Source organism: Hyaena hyaena, unplaced genomic scaffold (assembly GCF_003009895.1).
Source record: "Hyaena hyaena isolate Hyena2069 unplaced genomic scaffold, ASM300989v1 scaffold_1279, whole genome shotgun sequence".
Taxonomy (NCBI): Eukaryota; Metazoa; Chordata; class Mammalia; order Carnivora; family Hyaenidae; genus Hyaena; species Hyaena hyaena.
This window is the reverse complement of record NW_024081909.1, coordinates 155,745-177,530: the sequence shown is the minus strand read 5'-3', so window position 1 is coordinate 177,530 and position 21,786 is coordinate 155,745. Positions and strand designations below refer to the sequence as shown.

Sequence of the window (21,786 nt, the reverse complement as noted above, 5' to 3'; positions counted from 1 at the left end):
CATGCTGGAAGATTATAGCAATAGGTGTAAAAGCTGGAGATGGAAAAATAGGCACATCCAGAGGTCCTGACAGCTACTTCATGTTGGAGAAACCAACCTAACTTTTATTCTTTTTAAGGTATTCTAATTTTTTATGGAGGAACTCCTGCCTCTGTTCCTCTGACTCATCAACTCATCCCATTTAAAAGATGAATCTCGATGTGGCAATGAGAAGGGGCCTCTGGAAGAACTTTTGCAATGGTTCTGGGTAGACTGGGTGACTGAAATAGAAGCTGTGAGAGGTAGGGAGTTGAGAAGGAGAACTGAAGGCAGAGAGTCAGGGAGTCTGGATCCTGGCCAGGGCCTCCGTACAGGAAGGAACAAGTTTTTAGAGCTTACCCTTTTCTCCCCAGCCCTCCTGCAAGCACAACTGTGCTTCCCCAGTTGCTACCTGCTGGATGCCTTCCTTACCCTGGTCAAAGACAGGTGGTCCTGTCCCACCCCTGCCCCACCCCTACTGGCCCTAACACAGAGAGCAGAGAATTCTCCCCAATGGGAAGTTTCTGCAGCCTCCCACAGTTAGCTTGGGCTAGTCCAGAGGACCCCTAGGTTGAGGATTCTCTCTAGGGCCAGGAGATGGAGAAGGCTCTTTACGTCCTTCTGCCCTCCTCACTCCCCCCCCCCCATAGTTACTGGCCCCTAAAACTAAGCAGACTTCAGCAAACTGACCCCCTTACTCCCAGGATCATCAGCCCCTCGGGACATGACTCTCCTGGAAGGCTGTGTGGGGGTGGAGGACCTCGTGCTCCTGGAACCTCTGGAGCAGGAGCCTCTGCTCAAGAACCTCCAGCTGCGCTATGAAAACAAGGAGATTTATGTGAGTGCATGTGGGTGCCCCCGGCTGTGGGTATGTGGCCAGAGAGTTCATGTGCTCCCACTCCTTCCTTCCCCACTCAGCCTCCCCTACCCCCACCCCTGCTCATTCTCTTTACTTTTTTTGGCTCCAGACCTACATTGGGAACGTGTTGATCTCTGTGAATCCCTACCAGCAGCTGCCCATCTATGGTCCGGAGTTCATTGCCAAATACCGGGACTATACCTTCTATGAGCTAAAGCCCCACATGTAAGTAAAGGGACCGAGGGAAGGCTGACAGGGCCCCGGCTTCCTGACAGTGAGACACCCTAATTTCCTCGATCCTTTCTCCTGAAGGAAGCTCTCCAGCTGCCCTTTACCCCCTGGTCCCAGGAAGATCCTTCACTGGGTGTGGATCTATCACTCACCTCAGTCTAGTCCAAGTGAGGAGGGTGGATGACTCTGGAAGTTGGAGGTTAAATGAAAGATAGTATCTTGGATTAGCCCCCAAATCAGCCATCATCTGCTTCCTCCCCCAAGCTATGCTTTGGCGAATGTGGCATACCAGTCACTGAGGGACCGGGACCGAGACCAGTGTATCCTCATAACGGGCGAGAGTGGAGCTGGCAAGACTGGTGAGGTGCTTGGTTTGGGGAGGCCGTGGAGTCACTGCTGGGACCACCCCCTTGTCTCTTTCTGAGCCAGGCCTGGTCCTGCCCCACCCCAGAAATTCCTTCCTGCTTTTTCTGATTCTGAGGGGTGTGGTGCTGGAATGGGGGGACTTAAGGAGAGTGGTGGGGCTCCATGTGAAGGTTTCTCTTGCACAGAGGCCAGTAAGCTTGTGATGTCTTATGTGGCGGCAGTCTGTGGGAAAGGGGAGCAGGTGAACTCTGTGAAGGAGCATCTGCTTCAGTCAAACCCAGTGCTGGAGGGTAAGGATCCCAGTCTCTGCCCTCTCCATCCCCCACCCTGCTAGCCCCAAAGACACTCAGCCCTACACCCTCTTACCCTGTTCTTGTTCAGCTTGAAAAATCTGAGGTTGGCCTGATGACTGGAAGACCTCTTTCCTTCCCTTTCTCTAGAGCCCCTCTTCTCCCCTCAGTTGCCTCACCTCCTCTCTCATCTCCGCAGCTTTTGGCAATGCCAAGACCATTCGCAACAACAACTCCTCTCGATTTGTGAGTGACCATCTCCCTGGGCTGGGAGGAGTGGGTGTGGGGGCTCCAGAAGGAGGAATGCGGCACGGACCCCTCCTGGACAGGGTGGTGAGAAGAAGAGGAAGCAAAGTCTCTCTCTCTCTGGTCTCTCAAGGGAAAATACATGGATATTGAGTTTGACTTCAAGGGAGCCCCCCTCGGTGGAGTCATCACAAACTGTACGTGTCTCCCTATTCTGCTTACCACCTCTCTCTTCTCCCTATCCCGCAGTGTCCCTTTCTGGTGATTTGCTACTGTAAGAAGGAATAGTAGGCTACCAGGAGACTTCCCTACCACTAGGAACATCAGCGAGGAGGGCAGGCTTAGAGGGAAGCTGTTGAATCTCCCTGAGCCCTAGGACATTATTTTCCAATTCCCTGCCAGATCTGCTTGAGAAATCCCGAGTGGTGAAGCAGCTTGACGGAGAAAGGAACTTCCACATCTTCTATCAGCTACTGGCCGGAGCAGATACGCACCTGCTGGGTACGTGCCTGTCCCAGACACATGGAAGAAGGTCTCCAGCTTCCATTCAATCCCTAGAATCTTTGGGCTCCTCTGTGCCCCTGCAGCCCCCTTCCCCTGAGCCCTTAGGCTCCCTCCTCCTGCATTCCTCACACTGAATTTCATTCACCCATTGTTGGGAACAGTCACCTGACCTCTGTGTTCTCTTCTTTTTCTGGGATTGTATTGCTAGGAATAAACCTTCTTGTCTCTTGACCTGCTCTTATTCCTCTGTCCTGCTTGGGTTCCTCTTTACCCAGGCTGGCCTCAGAAATGGGACATTTATTTCCATCTACCATTCTTTCCTATCTTCAATTTAAGGAACTTAATCAATAGCTCAGCAGAAAATCAGACAGGATATTTAAGTGTTCAAGAAATTTTTATGAGTAGTAGTTGAAGTTGTTCTGGGTCTACATATGTCTCACCCACTCAAGCCCCTGTCCTTGATTTCCTCTTCTTAGATGATTTGATGGAGGTTCCATTTAGTCATTCATCAAACATCTCTTGAACACTTACTATGATCAAACATTGTGCTAGCCTCTAGTGATGCAGAGTTGAATAAGATAACATCGACCTTGGCCTTGAAGAACTTACAGTCTTCTAGGGATGGCAGATACGTTCAATAGGCCTGTGCAGGTGGCTGTCTGCCTTGTCCTGGGGAGCCCTGGATGCTGGATGGGCCTGAAATGGTTCTGGGTGGGCATCACTACAGAGTCTTGTGGGACTTTAGGTCCTGCCAGAGCTTGCCTCCCAATGCCCCCTCTAGCTGTGAGCACTGTGGGTATATGGCCCCCAAGGATCTGTCCTTTGGGTTCCTGGTTATTCTCTGCTAGACTTGTGCCTATCTCCTCTTTCCTCCTAGGGATCTTCATGGTTCAAGAGCCCCCACAGGTCTCATTATTCCTCCTAGCTCAATAGTCTTGGTTGTGCTAAATTTGTCTGAATCATAGATACCAGTATGTTATTCTGGCTGTCACCCATTGGCTTAAGCTAAGCCTGGGCAGGGCCTCCCTGGTGTCAGCATCCCAGGGCCTTTCTGACTCACTCTTTATCCAGATACCTTTCTTTAGCAGGTTCCTCTTTCGAAATTTGTGTCTCAGGGGAAGCTGCCATTAAACTCTAGTTCGAGGGACTTTCCCTGATTCTCAGATCATTTGAATAATAGATCACTGATATTCTTCAAGCTCCATGCTTAACCTACTTCTTCCTATCTCAGGTGAACAACTTGGACCATAACCTTGACTCATTTATTGAAAAGAAAAAAGTTTGTGTATGCCAGCCAGGCACACAGAAAATTAAGATGAAAAACACAATCCCAACACACAAGTTGTTCATTTGTGGGAGAGAAAGAAAAAACAAAACCTAGCCCATGTGTTATGGGCTGGGATAGAGTCTACCATGGGGGAACTCAAGAGAGCCTTTTGGCTCAGCCCCACAATGTCCGAGGAAGGTTTCCAGGAGAAGGGTCAGGATTGGGGAACATAGTACCTGCCACTTTGTTGGTGCTTAGTGAACAAATAATGAATGAGCAAACCCAGGCCTAGGGTGAGGTGTTGAGGCTCTGGGTAGGTGGGAGATATGTGCTCACCTATCTTTCCTCTATGAGCCACTGAGAACTGAGCAGGACAGAGGGTTTGCTTGTTTGTTTTTATAGTTTAGAACCCTGAGGGTGAGAAGAAGAGTAGAAAGAGTCTTTTCCTTCGTATAAGTTGGGAAAACCCTCAACAATTAAGAATACCCAAACCCTAAATACTGCTTGAAAATTTAGTCTATTATCATAGGAATTAATGATCCCAAAACAAAGGAGGTAGGGATAAACATAAAACAATAATGGCTCCTTCAAATAAATGAGTAAACCAAGCTAGGGCAAGAGCTGTGAGAGTTAAGGCTGGAGGGCTTCTGAGAGCTTGTATACTAACCCTCCTTCCTCACACTGACCCACCCAGAGGCCCTGAAGCTCGAGCGGGACACAAGTCGCTATGCCTATCTGAACCAGAAAGTATCTAGAATTGATGGCATGGATGACGCCTCCAACTTCGTGTCTGTACAGGTGAGTGCCCAGGGTGGGCCTTAGGCCATCTTCTGAGCCCAGGCTTTGACTTTGAGAAGGGAGGCATTGAGCTGGCGCCACAGTTAAGCTTCTCATTTCTGCTCTCTCCTCCAGAATGCAATGACTGTGATTGGGTTCTCGGAGGTGGAAATTCAACAGGTGCTAGAGGTGACTGCTCTGGTGCTGAAGCTGGGGAACGTGGAGCTAGGAGATGAGTCCCAGGCCAATGGGATATCAGCAAGTAGCATCCGTGATGAGAGAGGTCTGCACCACCCTGCTGGTACCCCTAAGCAGCTCCCTGAATCTCCTACAATTTCTGTTCTTCCAGCATCTCCTAAGTAACTGACTTCACTCTGATTCAGTCCCACTCAGCCATTCCTGAGTTCTTCCCCAAACACACTCATCAAGAATTCCTAGTGAGGCATTTTGGAGTGAGTTTATGAAGTTCGATAGACCTTGGTTCTGGCACCTCTCTGAGTCTAAATGGAGTCTTTGCAAAGAATTTCAGGAGATCCTCCTATTAAAGTAGATAATGAAGGAGCACTTGGGTAGCTCAGTCATTAAATGTCTGACTCTTGATTTTAGCTCAGGTCTTGATGTCAGGGTTGAGTTCAAGCCCCATATTTGGCTCCATGTTGGTGTGAAGCCTACTAAAGAAAAAAGTAGATAATGCATTTAAAGTGTCCACAGCTCCCTCTTCTCCTCCCCAGAGTTTCCTCCTGCGCCATGTTATGGATGCGTGGCAAGGATGTCCCCAGCAAGACCTTGAGAGACCAATCTCCCAGCAGTGTTACTTCTCAGCCTTCAGCCCTCCCTCCCCAAAAGATAGCCCTCTTTCAGGCCACGTTGTATTTCTTCATCGCTCCAGGTGTCCAGGAGATTGGGGAAATGATGGGTTTGAATTCAGAGGAACTAGAGAAAGCTTTGTGCTCAAGGACCATGAAAACAGCTAAAGAGAAGGTGGTCACTACACTGAATGTCATCCAGGTAAGGGCCCTATGGGAGGAGACTGATTCTGAGACGATTCTGTGGCTGCCACCCTAACCAAGCTGGCCCTGCCTTGCAGGCTCAGTATGCTCGGGACGCTCTGGCTAAGAACATCTACAGCCGCCTTTTCAACTGGATAGTGAATCGAATCAATGAGAGTATCAAGGTGAGAGATCACTCTCCTCCCTCAGCGCCCTCCTGTCTGCCTCACTTTTCTTGTTCTGGTCACCATCCCTATACTTTGGGTTCTGAGATAAAGAGAGAGTAAGAAGGATGAAGGGTAGGGTGCAGTTCTCTCCAATAGTGTGTTGCTGTGGAAGTATTTCTGGTTTTTGAGTTTGACTCTCTGGGTCCCCTGCTTACCAGCTGTGTGGCCTTTTAGTTTCACAGAGATTCTGGGCCTTAGTTTCCTAATTTGGAAACTTGGATGCTAATGCCTACCTCCCTTCACAGGGCTTAGTGAGGATCAGATAAAATTATGGACATGGTTTCCATATAACCCTGAAATTCCACTCCAGATACAGATCCAAGAGAACTGAAAATAGATGTCCACATAAAAACCTCTACCCAAAAGTTCATAGAGGCATTATCCATAATAGGCAAAAAGTGGTAAATAAAATATGGTATATCGATACAATGGGATATAAATAAATAAATGGGCCATAAAAAGAAATGAAGTACTGATACATTCTCAACTTGGACAAATCATGAAACATTCAAGTGGAAGCAGCCAGACACAAAAGGTGATTCCATTTATATGAAATGTAATAGGCAAATCCATGGAGATGGGAAGTAGACTAATGGTTATCAGGGCCTCAGAGTGGAGGGAGAGGGGAAGGCAGAGTGACAGCTAATGAATATGAGTGCAAGATTTCTTTTGGGGATGATGAAAATGCTCTGGAATTAGGTAGTGGTGATGGTCATGCACCTTTTTTTTTTTTTTTAAGTTTCTTTATATTAAGAAAGAGAGTGGAGGAGGGGCAGAGAGAGAGAGGGAGAGAGAGAGAGAGAGACAGAATCTTAAGCAGGCTCTGTGCTGTCAGCACAGAGTCCAATGTGGGGCATGAATTCATGAACTGTGAGATCATGACCTGAGCTGAAACCAAGAGTTGACACTTAACCAGCTGAGCCACCCAAGCGCCCCAATACACATTTTGAATATACTGAAAAACCACTGAGTTGTATACCTTTAAAGGGTAAATTTTATGGAATGTGAATTTTTATCTAAAAATAGAGCTATTATTTAAAATTTTTTGTACATGAAGGGTGCCTGGGTGGCTTAGCTGGTTAAGCGTCCAACTTCATCTCAGGTCATGATCTCACAGTTCATGGGTTTGAGCCCCACATCAGGCTCTGTGCTGACAGCTAGAGCCTGGAATCTGCTTCCGATTCTGTCTCTCCCTCTCTCTCTGCCCCTCTCCCACTTGCAGTCTGCCTCTCTCTCAAAAAATAAACATTAAATTTTTTTTTTAAATTTGTATGTGAAAATGCCTTCAATTCAGAAGCTATAATGGAAAGGCAACAGGGGAAAAGGGGATTTAAAAATGCTCATCCCTTTTGAAATTTGATCTGCTAAATCTGTAAAATGGGAATAATCACACCCATACAGGGTTATCATGAGGTTTAATGAAGTAAGAACATAGAATTTTTTTGTAAAATGCTCTATAAATGTAAGAGATGGTTATTTTCCCGAGAAGATTTTAAAGTCTTTTTACCTCATCCCCTGGGAGCACCATCCTGGAATCTGCTTACATCTCCCTACTCCTCTCCTCCCCTCCCTCTGCTTGGTCCCTAGCATGTAGAGTAGGAAGGAGAATAAAATCACAACGGTTCTTTTCCAGCCTGGTCAGGCTCACCCTAGTTCTATTTGCCTTCTGCTCCAATCACATCCACCCCAGAAGGGCCTGGTCTGGTGTACAGAGGAGGTCCGTCTTCAGACGTATCTTTTCCTCCTCTTCAGGTGGGCATTGGGAAAAAGAAGAAGGTAATGGGGGTCCTGGATATCTACGGCTTTGAAATTTTAGAGGTGAGAGTGTTTCCCCCAACCACAGCCACCCTGCTCCCTAGGGTTGGAGTGTGGAGGCTCCAAGGGAGGGGCTTGAAAGAGGGGAGAGCCGAGAGGGAGGAAGGGTCTTGGGCTGAGCTGCTCTCTCTAACCTGGGTCCCCTCTTTCAGGACAATAGCTTTGAGCAGTTTGTGATCAACTACTGCAATGAGAAGCTGCAGCAGGTGTTCATCGAGATGACGCTGAAAGAGGAGCAAGAGGAGTATAAGAGAGAGGTGCGCTGAGCCTTCCCCCCACGTCTGCTCTCTGAAGTGACACTGGTGCATGCCTGTCCTTGTTCTCAATCCCAGTTTCCTCTCACTCATGCCCAGATGGGAACACAAAGGACAAAAAGTTCCCCTTGCACAGCTCAACAGTGCAGCATTACCAAGAAGCCCTAGTTTTTGCTCTCCATCCTCCAGTCCCCTGCTCCCACCCCAGACGTGCAAGCAAGGCGCAGACTGATGGAAGGCTGTGTGGGAGGAGTCCACACAAGGGTGAAGCGACAGCTGTGCATGGCCTGTGGCACACTGTGAGCCAGATTTGGAAGGGACATTTCTCCCAGGCTTGTCACCCCACCACATCCCTTTTGGTGCTCTTCTCTGACGCCTCGCAATTCTTTGTCTCCTCGGGCCCTGGCTGATGTCTCTGTCCCCTCATGTAGCACCCTGGTCCCAGACTTCCCAGACTTCCTCCCCACAAGTGCCCCATGGCTCAACATTTCCACACTCCTTCCCCTGTTCAGCGAGAACCCTTGCTTTCTGTGGCTAGGTGTTAGAAAAGCTATCTGATTGAGCTAATCTCCCCTAAAGTGTGAATGGCTGAGAGTCTCACTCATCAAAACGCTCCCAAGGATGCTGCCTGTGAACCCTCAGGAATCTGTTGTGGCAGAATTTCAGACAATGTGGTCACAATGTGTGGGAAAGGGGTTTTTTAGTTGTTTTATATGTTTTTGTCTCAGAATTTTAAATGATCAACTAGAGACTACATCCCCTGCTTCAAAATTCAAAAAGCTTAAAACGGTGTATTAAGAAAGGGCTCCCGGGGCGCCTGGGTGGCTTGGTCGGTTGAGCATCCGACTTTCGCTTAGGTCATGATCTCGCGGTTGGTGGGTTCGAGCCCCGCGTCGGGCTCTGTGCTGACTGCCAGCTCAGAGCCTGGAGCCTATTTCAGAGTCTGTGTCTCCCTCTCTCTCTGACCCTCCCCTGCTCACGCTGTCTCTCTCTCTCTCTCTCTCTCCTAGAAATAAATAAAAATATTAAAAAAAAAAAAAAAAGAAAGGGCTCCCTCAGCCCATCCCCAGCCTCCTACTTCTCCTCCCATCTAGAGGCAACTAAGGTGGCCCTCTTTTCAGAGGTCTTTTATGTGTAGTCAGGCAAATGTGTAAGTTTATTTTCTCACAGAATTTTTTCAAATGGCAGTGATACACTCGGCTCTACATCTTGCTTTCATCAGTTAACGAGATCTTTCCATATTGTATATAAAGATGCGTCTTTATAACTACATAGGATTGTAAGGGTATCATACTTCATTTAACTAGTGGGGAAGGTATTTTGGGGATGAAATGGGAAGGCAACTTTACTTAATTCCACTCTATGTTCCCTTAAGATCTGAGAGGGGGTGGGAGAGAGAGGCTTCTGTTCCTCAACCACACCCCCGCACCTAGGAATGGCCTGAGTCTGGGAGGGCTGGCCCTTGGGTGGGATCAGGCGCTATCTTGTCTGTTGCTATCCTTAAATGGGGAACCATTGTCTTTGGGTCTTCGTCTGTACCATTCTTGCTTAAAAACAAAAACTATAGGGGCGCCTGGGTGGCTCTGTTGGTTTAGCTTCCTACTTTGGCTCAGGTCATGATCACATGGTTTGTGGGTTTTAGCCCTTCTTCTGGCTCTGTGCTGACAGCTAGCTCAGAGCCTGGAGCCTGCTTCCGATTCTGTGTCTCCCTCTCTCTCTGACCCTCCCCTGTTCACGCTGTTTCTCTCTCTCTCTCTCTCTCTCTCTCAGAAATAAATAAAAAATATTTTAAAAAGCCCTATATAGTCTCAAAGTATCAGGTAGATTAGTAGTTCTTAAAGTGTGGTCCTAGACCACAGCATCCCCTGGAAAGGTGTTAGAAAGGCAGATTTCTAGGCTCTGTCCCAGACATGCTGAATCAGAAACCTTGGGGATGGGGCCCAGTAGTCTGTCTTCACAAGCCTCCCAGCTGACTGCCATGCAAGTTTGAGAAGCACTGATGTAGGTCTTTGAAGATGGATCAAGTTAGGTTTGTCGTTTGATGAAATTCACTCATGTGCTTTGGTTTTATTGGTCATTGCCAGATCAGGGTGGCTATTCACTCTTGCACATACTCAAGGATCCTTCCCCACTCCCACAGTGGGGCAGTCCTACCCCAGTCTCCACCCCACAACACCTACAGGGCTCTCTGCAGCATCTCCCTCCCTCTCACAGCTGCTCTGGGTCCTCCCACGTATTTTCTATCAGCCTTGGAGGGATAGGGACCTAAACAGAAGCCACACCAAAGACCCCTCATAATGATAGGGCTTTCTGAGTCTTTTGTGGGTTGGGTGAGAGGGAGCCTGAGTCTGGTGAGGTCTTTGGAGACTCGTCTTGGACCTGCTCCTGTAACTTGTCATGTCTCTTCTTGCCAGGGCATACCGTGGACAAAGGTGGACTACTTTGATAATGGCATTATCTGTAACCTCATTGAGCATGTGAGTTATCTTTCTGTTATCTCTGAGACCTCCTCTTCCAGACTGCCTGAATATCCTTGTCCTGTCCCTCCCCTTGCCCCACTTGGTAAGGATGGTGAAGTGGGTAAAAGATGAGGGGGCAGAGAGATAGCAGTGAGGATGTGGACATCTTGGAGGATTAGGTCTAGGTTGAGCTGATCTTGTTTCTCTGACCAGAATCAGCGAGGCATCCTGGCCATGCTGGATGAGGAGTGCCTACGGCCTGGGGTGGTCAGTGACTCCACCTTCCTAGCGAAGCTGAACCAGGTCTTCTCCAAGCATGATTACTATGAGAGCAAAGTCACCCAGAACGCCCAGCGCCAGTATGACCACACCATGGGCCTCAGCTGCTTTCGCATCTGCCACTATGCGGGCAAGGTGACATGGCAGGGCTAGAGGGTGGAGATGGGCCCGGGCATAGGTGAAAGACAATGGGGGAGGACCTGGGGGGAGATGAGATCTGGGAATACTTCACAATGAGATTGGGAGTGCCAAGTGCTGGGACAAGGTCAAGGGCCCTCCAGACCCATAGCTGTTCCTCTACAGGTGACTTACAACGTGAACAGCTTCATTGATAAGAACAACGACCTACTCTTCCGGGACTTGTCCCAGGTCATGTGGAAGGCCCAGCACTCCCTCCTTCGGTCCTTGTTCCCTGAGGGAGATCCCACGCAGGCGTCTCTCAAACGCCCTCCAACTGCTGGGACCCAATTCAAGAGTTCTGTGGCCGTACTCATGAAGAACCTGTATTCCAAAAACCCCAACTATATCAGGTGACATGCTGGGCACATAGCGAAATGCAGCATGCGTGATGGCAAATGCAGGGTCCATGCACTATAGAACCTGTCCATTGTTGGGGGGGGTGTCTCTGGAATAAGGGTATCAGAAGGCCCTTTCTTCATAAAAACATGAGGAACTGAGAGTCTTGTGTCAGGGAGAGCATCATACTTTAGTAGAGACCATGCTATAGTGAGTGAAACTGGGAAGACCAGTGTGTTCACTTCCTCTGAAAATGTTCTACTAAGGAGAATGTGTGCAGAAGAGGGTTATGGACACCAGGATGGGCCACACTTGCAAAGGTAAAGCTACTGATGGCTGTGCCTTGCACCCCTCCCCCCACTCCAAGGTGTATAAAGCCCAATGAGCATCAGCAGCGAGGGCAGTTCTCGTCGGAGCTGGTGGCTACCCAGACTCGGTACCTGGGACTGCTAGAGAATGTGCGGGTACGTCGGGCAGGCTATGCCTACCGCCAGAGGTACGGGCCTTTCCTGGAAAGGTACCGATTGCTGGGGCGGAGCACGTGGCCTCGCTGGAATGGAGGAGACAGGTAAGACTCCTTAGAGAGACTGGAGAGTGGGGAAGGGTAGTGCAGGGAACATCTGGGGCAGAGGTCGGGGGAGAGCAGACAGTGCTATGTAAATTGCCAAAGCTCCATGAATGGATACTTGAAGTGAACTGACTGATCATTTTGCAGAGGCTCTTAAGTCTGTTCAAGCCCTGAACTCTTCTCCCTGGGGATAAGGGGTTGGGAAAAGGTAAAAGAGGATCCTTCTCCGGGATGCCCCTTGGCAGCTTTCCCCATCTGCTCCTGTAGGGAGGGAGTTGAGAAGGTCATGGGGGAGCTGAGCTTGTCCTCAGAGGAGCTGGCCTTCGGAGAGACAAAGATCTTCATCAGAAGCCCTAGGACTGTGAGTTGGAGAGTGTACTTGTGTTTGGTTGGGGTAGGAGGCAGAAGAGTTGGAGAGCCCATGAGTTAGAGGCTGGGGCAGAGTGGAGCATCTGTAACTTAGGATGGATGGTGAGTGAGGAAGTCTGCTCTCTGCAGGGACTTTGTCCCTGGAAACTGAATCCTTGGGCTCCTACCCTACTCTGCTTGCATGGCCCACTCTGAGTGCCTCTACCTGTAGCAGAACTCCTGAAGGTCAAGGTGATGTGCCACTCATGTCTAAGTTTCCAAACTTCACATGTGGCTATGACAGAGTTAGAGTTCAGTAGGTTTCTGTTAAGTGAATAACACTTAACAGAGTAATAATGAGTGAATTAACGAATGCACTAAGACGTCAAAGGAATGAGTAAAACACTGGCTGGGAAATTCCTGGTGCCTGGGCTGCAGGAGGAGAGAGCACTGTTCCCCTAGCCCAGCCTTTCTGCGCCACCTTCCACCTCTCCACAGCTGTTCTACCTGGAAGAGCAGCGGCGCCTGAGATTGCAGCAGCTGGCCACGCTCATCCAGAAGATCTACCGGGGCTGGCGCTGCCGCACCTACTACCAGCTGATGCGCAAGAGTCAGATCCTCATTTCCTCTTGGTTTCGAGGCAACATGGTATCAGATGTCCCCCCAAAGTCCCATCCCTTTCACTCTAATAAAAGAGTAGGGGGTGCTTGGGTGGCACAGTCGGTTAAGCATCTGACTCTTGATTTTGGCTCAGGTCATGATCTTACAGTTCATGAGATCAAGCCCCATGTCAGGCTCTGCACTAACAGTGTGGAGCCTGCTTGGGATTCTCTCTCCCTCCCTTCCTCTCTCTCTCTCTTTCTCAAAATAAATTTAAAAAACATTTAAAAAAGAGAGAGGGAGAGAGTGGGAAGTAGGAGAGGTGGTTCAGGGGACGGAGTTTTTTCTAACAGGCCTGTTGTTTTCTGCAGCAAAAGAAACGCTATGAGAAGATAAAGGCATCAACAGTGCTGATCCAGGCTTTTGTGAGAGGGTGGAAGGTAATGAGGAAGAGGAGAGGGGTTTCCTCGGCACACCTGGGTCCTTCCCCTACATGGTTTCTCCTGGATTGTGCCAGTTGCCAGGAGGAAAGGGTAGCAAAAAGCAAGTCCTGCCAACACCTAGGACCTACCTCTGTGTGATGGCATGCCTACATCTGGGTGTGTGTCTGGGAGTGTGGGTGCATGCTGGGGAGATGTGTGTATACGTCTGGGTGTGTCTCTGACTTGGCTTTGAGTGCCTTCCTCATTGCCAGCTTGTCTGGCTTTACTCTCTCCCTCCAATACAGTCTCAGTGCTTTATCTTACCATGCTCTTTGTGTGGTTGAAAAATAGTAGAACCTCTTCGAGATCTGTCTCCTTATCTTCTAGGTCTAACTGTCTATCTTTACTTTGGCTCCTTTCTCGTATGTCCCTGCCAGGCCCGCAAGGATTATCGAAAATACTTCCGGTCGGGAGCTGCCCTCACCTTGGCAGATTTCATCTACAAGAGCATAGTAAGTGGTGGGGGTTGACGGTGGAAGGTGGAGGGGGTGTTGAGGAGGGAGGGTCGGGTATGGAAAAGGAGGATGAGGGGTTTGAGAAGAGGTGACTCAAAGCTTTCCCCCAAAGGGCTTCTTTGATCTGCAGGTACTTAAATTATTAAGTCCTACGGTAAGAGGGAATGGGGCTCTGATGCCTCAGCGCCCAGGGGCAGAATCAGAGTGCACTCTGGAAGGAGTGGACACTGTGGGCAACCTTGTGGCAGGAAGAGGTCCCAGCGCACCCACTGACTGGTCCATGGTGAATACTCCCAAGAAGAGACTGGGGCTCATGGAAGAGCAGAGTGAGGACACGGGGTTAACTAATTCAACCTTCCAAGATCCATTTTAAAGTGGGGGTGAAAGTGGAGGGATTGTATCTTTCTTCCAGCTCTTCTGAAGCTATAGCAAGCAAATCCAAAATGAAATCTCAGGAAAGATCTTAATTCTGGAGGACTTGGGTCAGGATAGTTGGAAGAAGCCAGGACATGCAAAACAGGGACAGAGGAGGGGGATTTCCAGAGACATCCATCCAACAGTAACGGTGCTTCTGAGGAGTGGTGACGAAAAGCAGACAGGGAAAGAGCAGACCCTCCCGTGAAACCTTGAGAAAGGCCAGAGAGAAGGAGGGAGTGTGGAGATAGCGGACAGAGGGCTAGGGTAACTGAGAACTGACCGCTGCCAATTCCATTTTTGACAGTTGTTAGGACTCTTACTAATTATGCTCATTCAGACATGAGACGCCTTCATGGGAGCTCCCCTTTGTGGTTGGAGAGGTGGGATCCCTGGGCCAGCCTTGTGGAATGGGGGCTCTGGGCTTCCTTGTGGCCTCCCTGAGCCTTTGCTGTGCCCCACTCTAGGAAGCTCCGTCTTCCCAGGCCTCTTCTGTCACCTGTGTCTCCTCCAGCTGTGCTGGCTCCAGCGTGTCTGCCTTCCTAGAGTACCAGCTCTCTGGCTGCATACCCAAGGCCTATGATCTGATTTGGCTCTTATCTCCTGACTGGCCCCTCTTCTACCTTTTCTTTCATCTGAATATTATATCAGGCATCTATTGAATGTCGCCCCAGGAGCTGTAGGGCTTAGACCAGTATTTCAGTAAATTAGGTTCCCTACAGAACACGCATACAAGGGGACACTTGGCATCGATTCCTCCAGTGTTCTGACTAGTCTGTGTTTTGCCACTGCCTTGCCTATAACTAATGCTAATACCTACTGTTCTTTGAACACCTACTATGCGCTAAGCCCTTGACATGCATTAACTCTAATGTTGTCAACAGTTCTGTGAGGTAGGCCCTTTTCTTTCCTCCATTTTGTAGGTGAAAAACTAAGGCCCAGAGAGGCTGAATAACTTGCTAGGGGTCTCACAGGTGGTAAGTGTGAGAAATGGGATACAAACTGACCCCAGAGTTTTGGTTTGTTTGTTTAATTTTTTTTGAACTTTTATTTATTATTTTTGAGAGACAGAAAAAGACAGAGCACAAGCAGGGAAGGGGCAGAGAGAGAGGGAGACACAGAATCAGAAGCAGGCTCCAGGCTCTGAGCTGTCTGGACAGAGCCCCACACAGGGTTCGAAGTCACAAACTGTGAGATCATGACCTGACCATAGAGACCTACCTGGGGCAAGAGGGTTGTATATAGGGAAAGGCAAGACTTTCTGGATCTAGAAAAAACAAACAATTAAAAAAAGAAAACCCTCAGAGGTTTGACATCAATTAGCACATGAGGGATTGTGGGAAATGCTTAGGAATGTTTACTGAATTAAATCAAACTAGACCAGACCAAGGACTGGGGACTTAACCCAAGGTGTAAGGTGATTAGACCAAGCCTGCAAGATCTTTGTAGTGGAAGAATCCAAGAGCTTGGATAGTTCCTGGAGAGGTACAGCAATATACGGCATAACCTGCCTTTTCCCATGAAAATGTTTTTAACCTAATGTCTTAGTAAAGTTTTCATAAAAATTTCAAAAACTTGGGGATGCATGGGTGGCTCAGTCGGTTAAGTGTCCGTCTCTTGATTTTGGCTCAGGTCATGATCTCACGGTTTGGGAGTTCGAGCCACACATCAGGCTCCATGCTGACAGTACTAAGCCTGTCTCTCTCTCTCTCTCTCTCTCTCTCTCAAAACTAAATAAATAAACTTAAAAGAATTGTAAAAACTTGGAAGTACTCAAGATCAAGTCATTTTCTATATCTTCAGTAATTCTATCCCACAAACAAACAGGGTGCTGGGTACTCCCTGGAATATAAAGACTAGAGAGTCCTTATTCTAGATTGGGGGACACTAAACAGATGCCATGGGTGACACTTGGTTTGATCCTGGAAGAGGAAAAATAAGAACAAAGCTAAAAAGGACATTTTTAGAAGTTTATAAAGGACATTAGGAGAAATTTGAGCATGCATTGTTGTTGGATGAGTGTATCTAATTAATGTTAGTTTTCTTAGGTATGGAGGTGGGATTATGATTTGGTAGGAGAACCAGAATTTGTCCTGGTTCTTGGGAGAAGTGTGCTTAACATTTAGAGGAAAATGTCATGATTCATATAGCCTACTTTAGGATAATATGGTAGCAAAGATATATATATGTGTGAATGTGTGTATATATTTATTTATACCCATTTGCATATATGTGTGCATGTGTTAGAAAGCCCGCAAATATGGCAAAGTGTTAACATTATCAGTTGGTGGATTTAGGTGAGGGATATATGGCATGCAGATGTTCATTGTAATGTTTCTTCAACTTTTATGTAAGTTTAAAAACTTTCAAAATAAGACAATAAATATCATGAGATAAAAAATACTTAAGTCAGATTATGTCACTCTTCCCATTAAAATTCTCTAATGGTGTTCCATTTCACTCCCAATAAAAGCCAGTGTTCTTATCTCAGCCTACAAGGCCCTTCATGACAGTACTTGACCAACCAATTCTTTGATCTTCTCTCCTCTTGCTCGATTTAATCCAGTCTCGCTTTCTTTTCATTTCTGGGATATGCTACCCCTCATTTCCAGTCTCAGGGCCAGCTTTTTTGCATTGTAGCGTATATAATTATCTGACCTTATGTGATATGCCAAGCACAGAGCAGATACTCAATAAATGTTGTTGAATGTCTGGGGTGGGGGTACCAACTCAGCTTGGGATCCAGACTCCCAAGGACTCACTGTCTAGAAGAGGGAAAAGATTTCCACATAGAAAATAGTAGTACAAACACAGAAGTATAGACAAAGTGCTGTGGGGCTTCAAAGAAAGGAGAGGCGGCCTTGGCCCAGGAAATCAGGGAGGGCTTTGGGTGTGTCTGAAAGGACATGTAGAATCTATTTTTTTAATAGTTTATTTATTTTTGAGACAGAGACAGAGCATGAGTGGGGGAGGGGCAGAGAGAGAAGGAGACACAGAATCTGAAACAGGCTCCAGGCTCTGAGCTGTCAGCACAGAGCCTGATGCAGGGCTCGAACCCACGAACTGTGAGATCTGACCTTGGCTGAAGTCAGACGCTTAACCAACTGAGCCACCCAGGCGCCCCAGGATACGTAGAATCTAGAGGGGCAGAGCTGAGTTGAGAGCAGCAGGGGCCTATGCACAGAGTGAGCAACGCCCGGGCTGGACCAAGGGGTGGATGAGGAATCCTACTTGAGTGGTGTGCCGGAATCATGCAGGGGATCCTTGGGCATGAGGTTGGGCTCTAAACAGAAGAATTTGAATGCCAGGTTGAGGCATCGGGGTTGACTGATCAGAGAGGAGGGGAGATTTAGTACCTGTCCTATAGCCAATGCAGACAGTGGCAGCCAGCTAGCTGTAGGCAGCTATGAACTGAGACAATAGGAAGTCACAGGAGCAAAATACTGAAGCCAGTTTTCATCTTGGTTGCTCTCACCTTACTACCCTGGGCAGCAGGTCTCTGCTTGGAACTAACCCTTCCCTCCCTCCAGTCTCCCATGCATGCTCTCACTGCCCAGCCTCCAGCCTATGCTGGACCCTAAAAGAGATCCAGGAGGTGGTTCCCTTCCATCGCCTCACTCTACTTGTTGCTTCTTACTCTGGGTGGCCTCCCTCCTTTCAGGTGGCAGGTCCTGGATGAGAGTTTGCCTGTTGGGAGGTATGTCTTCTCATCGTTCCACTCCCAATCCCCCCGCTCCCAATCTAGACACAGAAGTTCTTGTTGGGGCTGAGGAACAATTTGCCATCTACCAATATCCTGGACAAAACGTGGCCCGCAGCCCCGTACAGGTGCTTCAACACAGCGAACCAGGAGCTGCGGCAGCTCTTCTACCATTGGAAGGTGAGTGGGGCCCAGCCTGTCTCCTCTCATTTGTCATTTTTTCCTCCTCCCTCTGATTTTCCTCTTCTGCTTTCCTCTTCCACTTGTTTCAATTTTTTTTTTTTTTTACTGTGAAAAAACACACATCACAAAAGTGGCCATTTGTAAGTCTGGTGGCATTAAGCACATTCACACTGTTGTGCAGCCATCACCACCATCCATCTCCATACTTTTTGTCATCATCTCAAACTACAGCAGTAACTCCCCATTCTGCACTCTTGTAGCCCCTGGAACTTATAATTGACTTTCTCTGTGAATTTGACTGTTCTTGGTACCTTGTATAAGTAAAATCATACATTTGTCCTTTTATGTCTGGCTTATTTCACTCAGCACAGTGTGCTTCCATTCAGGAAATATGTACTGAGCACCTGTCTAGTCTAGGCCTTGCGCTGTGTGCTGGCATATAGCCCTCCTCCGAGGGCTGGCACATTTTATTGTTTCCATCCCCCTCCCCCAGAGTCCCTTGGAGGCAGTGGCTGGAGGAGCACTGCCCTCTCTGAAGTGCCTAGAGCCTCTTCTATTCCCCATCTCTCCTCTTCTCCAGCCCTGCTCTCCTTCCACTTCTCAGTGTTCTCCCAACCCCCTGCCCTCGGCCTGCCCTTTGCCTCCATGATCTTAGCCCCTGCCCCTCCCTCTCACAGTGCAAGAAATTCCGGGATGGACTGTCCGCGAAGCAGGTAGAGATCCTGAAGGAGAAGCTCTGTGCCAGTGAACTGTTCAAGGACAAGAAGGCTTCCTACCCCCAGAGGTGAGGGCCCCTCAGACCCTGCATGGTCAGTTTCATCCAGAGCAAAGAGAGGGTCCCTGAGGTGGGGTAGGGTAGTGGTTCCCACACTAGTGTGCATCAGCAGCACCTGGCAGGCTTGATAGCACCCGGATCGCTGCACCTTCTCCTCAGAGTTTCTGATTCGGCAGATCTGGGGCTGGGACCCAGTCGTTTGCCTTTCTAACAAGTTCCCAGGGGCTGCTGATGTTGGTCCTGGACCATGCTCTGAGAACCACTGAGATAGAGGACGTGGTGGAGGATGGGGAAAGGGGAATGGGAACTCACTGTGGGGAGTCTCAGGGCCTTTGGGGGTCAGCGGTGAGGACCTTGTCTCCACCACATACCTCCTGTGTGTCCTCAGTGTCCCCATTCCATTCTGCGGTGACTACGTTGGGCTGCAAGGGAACCCCAAGCTGCAGAAGCTGAAGGGCGGGGAGGAAGGTTCTGTTCTGATGGCAGACACTGTGAAGAAGGTCAATCGTGGCAATGGCAAGGTGAATGCCTGCACCCTGGACTTCTGCCCACTGCCTGATCCAGAGCCTTGGGGCTGGTAGCTGGAAGGGTGGAGTTAATCCTCGCCTTTCCTCACGCTTTCTTTTTCTGTCCTTAGATTTCCTCTAGAATTCTTCTCTTGACCACGGGGCATGTGATTCTGATAGATGCCAAGAAGTCCCAGGCCAAAACTGTCATTGGACTAGATAGTGTGACCGAGGTGTCAGTCACCAGCTTCAAGGATGGGCTTTTCAGCTTGCATCTGAGTGAGGTATCAGAGCTCTGTGGGTGCAGGATCTCACACTGGAAAAGGTGGTGGGCATCATGGGGCTAGAGTGGGCTGGAGGTAATGGGGACCAGACCTTTCACTCTGGGCCTTCAATGCCTCTCAGGCTGCTCCTGCAGAGGAGAAATGAATCCCTTCCCCACTCTTTTTCTCCCTTCCTAAGATATCCTCGGTGGGCTCCAAGGGGGACTTCCTGCTGGTTAGCGAACATGTGATCGAACTGCTAACCAAAATGTACCAGGCTGTGCTGGATGCCACACAGAGGCAGCTTCAAATCACTGTGACTGAGAAGTAAGGCCATGAGCTGGGGGTGAGGGCCAGCTTGGGGGCATGACCAAGCTGTTGGTCACTGTGACCGGGAAAATTCATGTAGTCAGAAAGTGAAGCGTACTCTGTCAAGGCAAGGCTTGGAGGTGTTTCTTCATCTTCCCACCCAGGTTCTCAGGGGCCTTGAGTCTTCTGACATGAGGAGAGGAGAGATGTACTTCCTTTAAGAAGGACAAGGGAAGCCATCATGAAAATATAGGAGTAGGGGTGAGGGATGAGGGTACCAGCTTTACCCCTCTGTCTGTTCCCCCTCCAGGTTTTCGGTGAGGTTCAAGGAGAGCAGTGTGGCTGTCAAGGTCATCGAAGGCCCCGAGGGTGGTAAGGACGACAAGCTAAGATGCAAGAAGAAGGGGAGCCGTTGCCTGGAAGTGACTGTATAGTGAAGAGGTGGGGGCCTGATGCAGAGACAGCAGCTTCTCTGGACCTGTGCCAATCCCACCCACCCTGTTTGTATGAGGATCTCGTGTCTCACCCCTCTCTGTGGTGTGGGGCTCAGAGATTGAGGAACCCTTGAAGAGGACCTTTATTCTCTTAAACTCTCCTAGGTCCCTCTCCCTTAGAACTTAGCTTCCTCCCACCCTCAGCTGATTTGCCCACTAATAAAGCAAGTGACTTCCCAAATATTTGCTCAGTGTGTGTGAGTCCCTGACCCCCCACTTTCACAGTGCTTGTACTTCGACTACCCCACCCCCCATCTCCTCCTCAGGCTCCTTGGAGCCAGCAAATGCAGATAATAAGAATGGAAAAGAAGGGAAATTGTCTTCGGGCTCCTTGACCGGCTGAGCTCTGGCGGGGGTTTGGAGACACTGGTGTGGGGGTGGGGCAGCCAGCGATGGGGCTCAGGTCGCAGGTGGCCAGTGGGCTGATTCATTAAGTGTGTCCCTGGAGGGAAGAAGTGAGGATCCCTGTCTTGGTGGAAAGTAGGATCCTTTGGAGGTTTAGCCTAAACAGAGGCCTCAGGCTGGAGGGCTCATGTGAGCTGAGGTCTGCTGGGGAATGCAGGGTCCCCTGCACCCAGGAGCTCCCTTGCCCCATCCATCCCCAAGCTCATCACTGGGGCTTTGTCACATCTGCCCCCCCCACCCCCTTCCTTTCCATACACCACAGATGCCAGGCTGCTCCTGCCAACAGTTATCTTGCTAATCACTGTCCCACAGCTGGGGCCTGCAGCTGGTGGCACTTGACAGGGGAGGGGGGGCTCCCTGACCCACACTCTCCCACCCCTATGACTGCCCCCTCCCTTGTCTTCATTTATTTTCCCTGTGTCATCGCCATTATTTTTTTTCAATTTTCAACTGTCTCACACCATCTAGTCCCCATTTCTGTGGGCTCTGACTAATATTAATATGTAATATTTTATATAATGTTTTTAAAAACTCCCCTCTCCCTTAATATCTGTTTCCTCATAGACTCTGTGTTGTCTCAGTCTCTCCCATCCTTTAGGGAACAAGCAGCTCCTATATTTGCAGTAAAATGTAGATGCGTGCTCTGCGAGAGCTTACAAATGGCTGCCTTTGTTCCTGTCTCTGGATGTGTCTCCCTCCTTGCACGATTGCTACCTTCTTTGCCTCTTCCCTGTCTCCACCAGTGAGCTCACCGTGCCTTGAGGCTGGGGTTTCCCTCCACTTCGGTGCTGCCATAGGCAGGCAGCTCACGGCCCCAGGTAATCATGACGGCGGGAGACCTGATTAACTTCTATTCTTGCCTGCAGATTAATCTTGCTCTCTGAGCACAAGCCCATGTTCTGGCACACCCTGCTCTGAGCAGGGAGAAGGCCCAGGGAGGCCGTTCATCCCTGGCAGATGGGGGGCCTGAGTGAGGGTAGCTCAGGCTCCCATCAGCCTTCCACACCCCCCACAGATCCCCCGGCTCCCCCCCACCCCATCCTTGACTTCTCAGAATCAGGCGGAGGAGATCCTGTCTGGTGAGAGGGGGCTGGTTACCAGAGCCTGACCGCCCCCGCTCTCTGCCTCATCTCCTGCTCCCAGGGCCCAAATTGTCGTCACTTTCCCAGTGAAGTGTCTGGTCATTT

The 21,786-nt window shown here is 49.2% G+C and overlaps 1 protein-coding gene across 1 annotated transcript; it reads left to right on the top strand.

Moving 5' to 3' along the window:
• The first annotated feature begins 742 nt into the window (after positions 1 to 742).
• Positions 743 to 20,343, top strand: MYO1A (myosin IA). The gene is made up of 27 exons (XM_039223125.1): positions 743 to 856; positions 987 to 1,102; positions 1,373 to 1,467; positions 1,660 to 1,764; positions 1,964 to 2,010; positions 2,144 to 2,207; positions 2,413 to 2,511; positions 4,476 to 4,579; positions 4,694 to 4,841; positions 5,448 to 5,566; positions 5,646 to 5,732; positions 7,527 to 7,592; positions 7,742 to 7,846; positions 10,258 to 10,320; positions 10,516 to 10,716; positions 10,885 to 11,111; positions 11,465 to 11,665; positions 11,933 to 12,026; positions 12,512 to 12,661; positions 12,985 to 13,053; positions 13,473 to 13,547; positions 17,710 to 17,844; positions 18,525 to 18,631; positions 19,011 to 19,143; positions 19,260 to 19,412; positions 19,591 to 19,718; positions 20,011 to 20,343. The coding sequence occupies exons 1-27, from the start codon at positions 743 to 745 to the stop codon at positions 20,132 to 20,134; spliced, it is 3,129 nt and encodes a 1,042-aa protein (XP_039079056.1). The 3' UTR covers positions 20,135 to 20,343.
• Positions 20,344 to 21,786: the final 1,443 nt, after the last annotated feature.